We start from the raw sequence: 9,265 nt of genomic DNA, 5'->3' as shown, positions 1-9,265 counted from the left end.
TTGTGTACCATAATAAATTAAATCCGTCAGTTTAATTACTGAATGTATGTGTTCACTTTAGCATTGTTTTTATTCACTTTTTTCTCTTAAAAAAAATAAGAGGGATAGGAGGCTTTACATATGTAACATCTTGAAACTTTCATACTGTCACCATTACAAGATGGACTGACTGCTGTGTTTGAGCCTTTAATGTTCCATGAATGTTTGAGTGAATAACAGGAAGTTGAAAGGTATTTGAATTTTTATTGTCACCTAAATTATGGGTTTGATGCCATCAAGTTTTGATGCATTCAGTTGTGCAGATAACTGACTTCATCTTACAAACAACTTATTATTACTTGTCTTGTAAATCTGTTTACCTGCAGTCCAGCAATCTGCAAATCTGGATTATTCAATTATTTGATTTCTGCTTTTGATATATTTTATATTATCCTTTCAAATCAGACAGAATTACCCAGTGCTGTAAGGTCACATATAATTCTGGTCCTGATGAAAGCTTGATGTAATGCTGGCCTCACTGACAGCGCCTGCTTTATTAGAAACATCCTGTGGGGGCGCTCTGACACAGAGTACGACTGAACACGCGGGCGAGCAGACAGTCAAAGAAGAGGCTGCCATATTGCAGTGATACAGCGACTTTACCTGGCAGAAAGCTGAACACTGTTGTCTATCCGTAACAAAGATGCTCTCTGCGCAGACTTTTGGAGACTCTGGGAAGATGAAAGAATATCATTATACCGGTCCGGTAGAGCACCGGTTCTCACCGTACGCTTTCAACGGAGGGTGAGTTTGATTTTCCAACTGCTGGCTAGTTAGCCTACTAGCTAACATTTACCTCCAGTTGGACTGTGCTAACGAGCTAGCCAACTTAGCACACGGAAACAAAACAAAGGTAACGCTAATGAAAAGTTTGAGAACAGAGCAGGGCTTGTTAGTCCACAATACGAGCTATTCCCATAATAACTTACTGGGAAGTTAACATTATTGGCCACGGATGTATAAAGGAAGGATTAGTTAACTAGTATCACAGTTTCAGTTTCGTATCAGTAGCTTAGCTTCCGTTAGCAAGTGTCAGTGACACCAGTTTAGTGACGGTGTTTATAAGATGAATGAACTAATCTGTGTTGTGTCATTTATTCGTTATTATTTTCAGAACTGTACTAGCTGTTGCCGGGGAAGACTTCGCCATCGTAGCCTCAGACACCAGGCTGAGTGAAGGCTACTCAATCCACAGCCGGGACTCACCAAAATGCTACAAGCTGTAAGTGTGCACAGTCACCTCCCTCCCTACTTTCAATGAAGGGCAGCAGAATTAACAATAATAAGACACCATATCATCACTATATCATCACTAATTAATCTGTCACGGGTCCTCCACTCAATTTCTTGAAGACACTGCAGCGTCAGTACTCTTGTAAAATGGACAGTGCCGTTTCCCTGTGACTATTAATGCTGTACTAGCTCCTCGGTTACAGGCCCGATGGTATTGGGGATAAAAATCACCCGTCAGTGCCACATAAATGACTGAAGAATATACTGTTCTTACTGTGTCTGTTGTGCTTGTTTCTCACCTTACAGGACAGACACAACCGTCATTGGATGCAGCGGTTTCCATGGCGACTGCCTGACTCTGACCAAAATCATTGATGCCAGATTAAAGGTGAGCTGATTCAGGCAGTTTCGTTCTCTCATTAGTCTCATCCTTAAAAAAAGTATATTTCTGATGATTCTGCTTGCCCCTGCTTGTGCACCAGTGCAGTCTGTTTATCTCAGTGCTGTTTAAGACAGAATTCACAATAGTCTGATATTTTATGTGTCTTGTTAGCTTTTAATGATGACAGTTGTATTTTTTTCAGTTTGAATTATTCTAAAAATCTCTTACAAGAAACTTTAAGAGTGACTGTGTATACATTATGGATATTTGTTTTGCAAGGTCTCCTCTAAATTGCACAAGGACCTTAAATAGTCTCCAGTGTTACCACAGTTAATTAACAATAAGGATGCCATCTTGGTTCTTTTCTTCTCTTGTTCCGTCTTTACTCTCAGATGTACAAACATTCAAACAACAAGACAATGACCAGCGGAGCCATCGCAGCCATGTTGTCTACCATCCTATACAGCAGGAGGTTCTTCCCCTACTACGTCTACAACATCATTGGAGGACTGGATGAAGAGGGTATGTACTTAAATTCATCAGCTAATAAGATTAGTATTTATTTTCTGTAAGTTTGTCCAGGATGCTGTTACATGATGACATTCTGATCTGCTGTGATTGCAGGTGACTGAAAGTATTATGCTGTTAAAGTCTGTGGTTTGCCTATATTGTGCATCATTGTATCAAAGCTATATTCCATTATCTTTTCTGTGTCTAAGTTGGAAACTGTAAAGCTTTTACTATCTTATTGTAATAAGTGTTATTTTGTAATATTTAATATCTAATGTAGGCAAGGGAGCAGTGTACAGTTTTGACCCAGTGGGCTCTTACCAGAGAGACACCTACAAGGCTGGAGGATCGGCAAGTGCCATGCTGCAGCCACTGCTTGACAACCAGGTGCACATATGCATACTAACTAAGTATTCAGACAAACAAATGTACAGTGCTCCTGTCAAGTTTCCTTACAGTGGACGAGTTATGTTCATGTTTGACTCTCTTTCCAACACGCTCTGCCCCCAGATTGGTTTTAAGAACATGGAGGGTGTGCAGCATGTCCCTCTGACTCAGGACAAGGCGGTTCAGCTGGTCAAAGATGTCTTCATCTCAGCTGCAGAGAGAGATGTCTACACCGGAGATGCCCTTCGGGTCTGCGTCATCACTAAGGAGGGCATTAATGAGCAGACTGTACCTTTGAGGAAAGACTGAGGAATAAAAATGATGTTTCCATCTGCTTTCTTCTTTGGTCTGTTCTCTCCACATTCACACTGTTGGTTTGGCCCTTTTACATCAAGTTTCTTAAAACAGGAGTTTTGATCCAGAGGTTATTCAGGTGGCCTCTTATGTGAGGCTTTTACTGGGGAGCTGATTTTCCCTTTTGATATCAGTTGACTGTCTACATTTATTTCAAATGTATGCTCTTCTCCTGCTTTCCACAATTACTCCCTTCCTATTTTCATTATTCACACATCCTTGTTTTTGTGGATTGCCAACCTGATTCTAGATCAGCACTCCTGTTCTGAGAAGCAAGTTCTTCCCTCACCCATGCCTAGATTCTGCCTCTGTTTGGATTTTTCATTACGTTTTGGAAGGATATATACCCTGCTATTCTTTTTACATTCTTAATAAATGTAAAGAACTGAAAAATCTGCTGCTCTTGTTCATGTGCATGTTTTCACACTGGTACACACCACCTCAGATATACTTACAATGTTGTGCTTAGTTTTTACCTAATTAAGAAAAAGATAATAGAAAATGAAAATCGCTGCCAACAGAGGTAAAAAGGCAAATGACTGTTTATAGATTGGGTGGCAGCCACTATAACTAAGACTAATAAATTAAAATGCAGAAGAAAAGTGTTTAGTAAATATTTTTTAGTGAACTGCAGCATTGCTTCGTACATTTGCAGGACAGTACTGTACATTTTTAACGTTTTGTACTATCAAGTTTAGATATCTTATATCTTGTTTTAATTTAACTTGGTTATCAGCCTTTTTTTTTTCTACGGTGGCCCTTTGGGTCAAACATGAGGACGAGGGCGGGTATGGTCATTGAAACTGGGGGTCGCTTGGGTTTAGCAGTTTTTAGGGGATAGCAGTTGTGTGAATCCCGCGCCCTCGCTGGCAGAACGGGACTTGTGAATGCAGTGACCGGGGCGTCCTGCTGATGGTCAGTAAAATGTCCAAACCGTAAGCTGGCTGCTAGTGCTACAGTGTCTGGTTTGCTATTTCTACACGTTAAACGCAGAAAATGCTAAATGTGTGGGTGTGGCAGCTTCGGAGTTAAATGAAACCTTCGACGGAGCTGAAGTTACAGCAGTAAAATCATTGTCCTCCAGTGCTACCATATGTATTTAAATACATTACCAAATTATGCAAAGTTTTAAACTTGTTCTGCTGCTATTATTCTTCATTGCAAAACTTAATTAATTATTTTCATCTGTAGCATTTAATTTCATTATTACATTTATATCGTTAAGTTTCAAAATGTAGTCATTGCTGTTATTGTTACAATTAGATTGCAATGGCTATCGTTAAACTAAATTATAGGGATGATGTACACATCTTTGGGGCATGCCTATCATGCACAGTCAGACGCACGTATAAATGAGACCACCGGGGGGCGCTGTTGGACCAGATGAAACTTGAAGCCCCAAGTCGCCACATCATCACCAAGAAGAGTTAAATTACAGGTCTCAGCAGAACATAAACTCAGATGTGTACGTCTGTATATGGAGGCTCGTTGGTCTAGGGGTATGATTCTCGCTTAGGGTGCGAGAGGTCCCGGGTTCAAATCCCGGACGAGCCCTTCTTTTTAAACCTGTGGGTCACACAACTGAGAAACTGTTGTACAAATAATCTTTCAGGCAAAGCAAAAGACTATAGACTACAAAACCTGCACCACAATGTACTGCATATTATTGAGTTAACCAGTTGGAATACATGCAGATGAAAAAAGTGCAGAAAAGCACCAGCAATAAGCTAAATCCAAATGTTTATATTGAGTGGTGTCCAGTCAATTGTTTGGAATTTTATCCGGTCCTGAAATGACAGAACAAAACACTAGGCTGTTGACTAATCTTGCAACTACAACATAATGAATTGTGTTGAGAGGGTGTTGTTTACATATATGAGATGTAGGGCCCTAAGATGCCACATCACCAATTTGGATTGTTTGATTAATGGTAGACTCACACAGATGTTTATCAACTCTGACATCTGGCTCGTTGGTCTAGGGGTATGATTCTCGCTTTGGGTGCGAGAGGTCCCGGGTTCAAATCCCGGACGAGCCCTGATTTCTTGACTCCTGGGGTCACAGAAATTTGAATAATCTGAGCCTTTTCGTAGGCTGTTTTAACTGGGTCTTAGAAATGTTCTGGCCTTGTCTGTACTGAACCTCCCTGAGACGCCTCATTAACAAGATAAAAAGAAAAAAACATTTTCATGTAAATCGAAAAACACACATTTTAACACACATACACGTATAATAGCCTGTCTCAAATATGTACAGGTAGGATCAAACAACAAGCTGTGTGATGTGTGATGCCATTATCTTGTGAAAAGGTTTAAAAGAACTTCATGAAATCCTTGCGTGGTTGATTATGTGTTTTGAATGTGATGCCAACAACATTTGCAGTAGTGTGAATGTTTCAACAGCAGACCATGGAATTTTACACATTATTTCAGTTCTGAACTTTGTTTTAAATTGTTATAAATGATAAATTGACTTGCACTTATATAGCGCTTTTCTAGTCTTACTGACCACTCAAAGTGCATTATAATACTTGCCACATTCACCCATTCACTTACACATTCATGTATCACACTCATACACTGATGGAATAGCCCAGGGCGGCAGAGGGACAGCGCCTCTGTGATTGTGTCTTGCTTTTGGGTTGTCTGTTGGTCTTTGGTGATTAGACCCCATCGTGATGTCATCATATTTGAAAGGGGGTGAGGCTGTGCGAAGTATAGGCAACTCCCCGGGGTCAAGACACTGGTGGTGGTGGTGGTGATGGGAAGAAAGGAATGCTGGAGATCTGGGTGTGATGAGGAGTGGACTGAAACAACAGCTGACGGAAGAGGAGAGAACAGATTTGACAGCAGTTTGACAGCAACTACATTATTGGCTGGTTGAGGTCATGGTGAAATCTGATTGGTTACAAAAAAACAATAGCAACTGCCTGTCCAGCTGTGCTATCCACATGGGACATGAGAACTGTGATGGAAATCAAAGAACCAACTTTCCTGCCACCTGAATATGGCTGCTCACACATTTAGTACATGTCCTTCTTGGTAGAAATTCTTCTTTTTATTATATTTGTTTATAGAGAATTATAGAGACTGATCATTTCAACTGCTTGACATTCGCCTCAGTCATGCCCGAATCAAGAGCCACGGTGATGTGACATTTCTGGGTGAGAGAGGCAGATGAAAATCAAAAATGTAAGTGCAGAAACTTTTTTTTTCTGATGAGCAATATAAGTCCAAAACCACAAGAGAGATCCTGGAAATTTGAAGTGAACTTAGTTGGTTTGATTCAGTTTAATTTTGTTTGTTAATTTGCTGTAGCGCACCCTGAAGCAAAAATCTGCCAAAAGTTCTGAGGTCTGTCTCATTTTCATGTTCCATGTGTCCTCCACACAAATTAACACTGCATTTGAAAGAACTTTTCTGGGCCAGAATGGGGAAGGGAAATGATTACAGTAACCAACAACTTTTAGGTTGTGTACATTTTGGTGAGTATTGGTGAGGGTGAGTATTGTTTTAAGACATGCATGAAATAAATGTTACTCCATTCGTTAATATGATGGCTTCTGCATCTCGCCAAGAGGCCAGTGACACTAGAAATGAATGCAGCTGACTGATAAGTAATGTGACCTCACAAGAGATTCCAGTGTTAGAAATTTCACTTTGATTAGTTAATGACTTGACTGATATTATATATTCCAACAGGGCTACTTTTAAATGTATGTTTGGATAACATAGATTGAAGGAATAAAATCCACAGCAGCTGCACCACCTGAAACCAGGAAAATATTTTCAAACACAGACTCCACCCTCCCTGTTTAGCTGGAGGAAACAACAACACGTAAACAGTTGTGATGTTTTATTTCTTTTTATTAACTCAAGATAATCAACAATTGTAACAACTGTTTACTCAGCAATTTCTTTAATAATCAAAGACTCTCACACATAAGCACAGACACAGGCAGTGTCCTCAGGCATAGTACTGAAGGTTGGCCTTCTTCTTGGCCTGGACCTCCAGGATTCCCTCCATGTAGTCCTCATGGTTCAGCTCTGTGGCTCCACGACGCAGTGCGATCATACCGGCCTCCACACACACAGCTTTGCACTGGGCTCCGTTGAAGTCGTCGGTGCACCGGGCTAGCTCCTCGTAGTTGACGTCAGGACTGACGTTCATCTTGCGGGAATGAATCTGCATGATGCGAGCTCTGGCCTCTTCATTTGGCATGGGGAACTCAATCTTCCTGTCCAGACGACCTGAACGGAGCAGTGCAGGGTCCAAGATGTCCACTCTGTTGGTGGCAGCAATCACCTAAAAAATATGCACAATATTACTGTAGCAACGTTGTAGTCATCATACTGTAGATCTGAAGCTAGAAGCTACTGTGGTGAAGATGAAGACAAGAAAATAGACCAGGAAGTCAGTGTTCAACTTTTTTTTTTTAATTATTATAAACTTTAGGAATATTATGATTTTAGTTTTGTATATTTACTAATCACTAAATTCCCCAAATGTATTATTTTCATTTGGGAAAATGTGCAAATCTTTGTATTATTTTATTTTGTACTGTCCCGTGGCCATGTTTCAGATTTAAATTTACAGTATTTACCTTTGTATTCTTTATCTATGTATTTATGCATTTCATATTTATTTTGTGTGCATTTAGAATAAGAAATCTGCAACCTGAACATTGTGAAGTAGTCAGTTCAATTTTGCTATAATTTTGAATGATACACATCCTCTTTGTTTGGTAGTTTCCACAGATGAAAGGACACTGAATATAGACTAGATTTTAGATTTTTTTTATATATATATATATATACACACACATACACACAAGAAGGATGCAAAAGTCCCAAATACAAAACACTGTGTTTGATACGTGTTTATATTTTCTTGCAGTTGTGGTGATGTTAAAATTAGGAATGATTGTTTGATGTTAATCGTATAAGATTAAGGTATATTAATGTATTAAAGATGCATGTAATATGGGATTAGATATTTTGTAATGTTTTTGGTTGAAGATATACCCTGACACAGTTTATATATTGTCTTTTGCTGGTTTTAAATACTGCATTACTGTAAAATAATACAATTTTGAAATCATCTGTAATTTTTTCACTTTCTTCTCTTGTACTAAATTTTGTTGTCAATTTAACACTACAGAGCGATTACAATCATATTTCAGTCAGAGTGATCTATAAAGTATGATTTTGTGACTACATTACATTTTATTTTAAATGTAGCTCCAGTTTGTCTTTCCCTGGAGTCCAGTGTGACGTAAATCAGACAGCACAGTATACAGAGTGTATATCAATTTACTATGGGGTGTTTTACACCGGTTTTTTGGTGGCAGCATATTTACCTTGACCTGCATGTTGGGCTGAAATCCATCCAGCTGGTTAAGCAGCTCCAGCATGGTCCTCTGCACCTCTCTGTCTCCTGCCTTCTCGCTGTCAAACCTCTTGGTTCCGATGGCGTCCAGCTCGTCGATGAAGATGATGGATGGGGCTTTTTCTTTGGCCAGGGCGAAGGCATCTCTCACCAGCTTGGCTCCGTCTCCGATGAACATCTGGACCAGCTGTGGACCGGCCAGCTTCAGGAAGGTGGCCTTGGTCTGAGCAGCGCAAGCTCTGGCCAGGAGAGTCTTCCCTGTGCCAGGTGGTCCATACATCAGGACCCCTTTAGGTGGCTGGATACCCAGGTTTTCAAACTTCTCCTTGTGGTTCATTGGCAGAACTATGGCTTCCACCAGCTCCTGGATCTGTTTATCCAACCCTCCTATATCGCTGTACTGCTCTGTGGGGCGCTCGTCCACCTCCATGGCCTTGACCCTGGAGTCGTACTCGGTGGGTAAGGTCTCCAGGATCAGGTAGGAGTCTTTGTTGACACCCACCAGGTCTCCGGGCTTCAGCTTCTCGGCGTCCACCAGCCCGATCACCGGCAGGAAGTAGGTCTGTCGAGTTGAGGTCTTGATGACGGCGCACTTTCCTTTTCTCTGGGAGTCCAGATCCACATTAGCCCCGTCCTCCTCCTGGTCGTTGGGGTCCACATCCAACAACTCGATCACATTAGACACCAGGTACGGCAGGGTTTTGTTCACCTTTATCTTCTCCGTGTTTTCCTTGATTTTATCCTTCATAGCCTGCAGCTCGTGGGTCACCCGCAGCACCTCGCTCTTCATGATCTTTATCTCGCTGTCCAGGAGCCGAGTTCGCTGAACTATCTCCTCTGTGGACATTTTTAACACTTCTTCACCGATGCCATCCTCCACCTCGTCCCAAACTGATTTGTCACTCAGCGACGCCATCTTTGCTCTGTCTGTGAGTGAACTGTGACACAGCGGAAAATAAATGTTCCGCTTCC

General features: G+C 40.9%; 2 protein-coding genes and 2 non-coding genes across 4 annotated transcripts; 3 read left to right on the top strand and 1 right to left on the bottom strand.

The window, feature by feature from the left end:
- The first annotated feature begins 595 nt into the window (after positions 1-595).
- psmb1 (proteasome 20S subunit beta 1) lies at positions 596-3,302 on the top strand. The gene is made up of 6 exons (XM_056375326.1): positions 596-783; positions 1,154-1,261; positions 1,579-1,660; positions 2,047-2,176; positions 2,445-2,551; positions 2,675-3,302. Exons 1-6 carry the CDS (start codon positions 683-685, stop codon positions 2,858-2,860), a joined length of 714 nt encoding a protein of 237 aa, XP_056231301.1. The 5' UTR covers positions 596-682; the 3' UTR covers positions 2,861-3,302.
- Positions 3,303-4,387: 1,085 nt separating this feature from the next.
- trnap-agg (transfer RNA proline (anticodon AGG)) lies at positions 4,388-4,459 on the top strand. The gene has a single exon. It is a non-coding gene; the product is annotated as a tRNA-Pro (tRNA).
- Positions 4,460-4,871: 412 nt separating this feature from the next.
- Positions 4,872-4,943, top strand: trnap-ugg (transfer RNA proline (anticodon UGG)). Its single transcript has one exon. It is a non-coding gene; the product is annotated as a tRNA-Pro (tRNA).
- A 1,807-nt stretch (positions 4,944-6,750) lies between these two features.
- On the bottom strand, positions 6,751-9,233 carry psmc3 (proteasome 26S subunit, ATPase 3). Its single transcript, XM_056375224.1, has 2 exons — positions 8,265-9,233; positions 6,751-7,210 (listed from the first exon to the last, which is right to left on the bottom strand). The coding sequence occupies exons 1-2, from the start codon at positions 9,207-9,209 to the stop codon at positions 6,872-6,874; spliced, it is 1,284 nt and encodes a 427-aa protein (XP_056231199.1). The 5' UTR covers positions 9,210-9,233; the 3' UTR covers positions 6,751-6,871.
- Positions 9,234-9,265: the final 32 nt, after the last annotated feature.

Source organism: Seriola aureovittata, chromosome 1 (assembly GCF_021018895.1).
Source record: "Seriola aureovittata isolate HTS-2021-v1 ecotype China chromosome 1, ASM2101889v1, whole genome shotgun sequence".
NCBI classification, from domain to species: Eukaryota; Metazoa; Chordata; class Actinopteri; order Carangiformes; family Carangidae; genus Seriola; species Seriola aureovittata.
The sequence above is the reverse complement of the archived record's forward strand: the minus strand, read 5'-3'. Positions and strand labels throughout refer to the sequence as shown.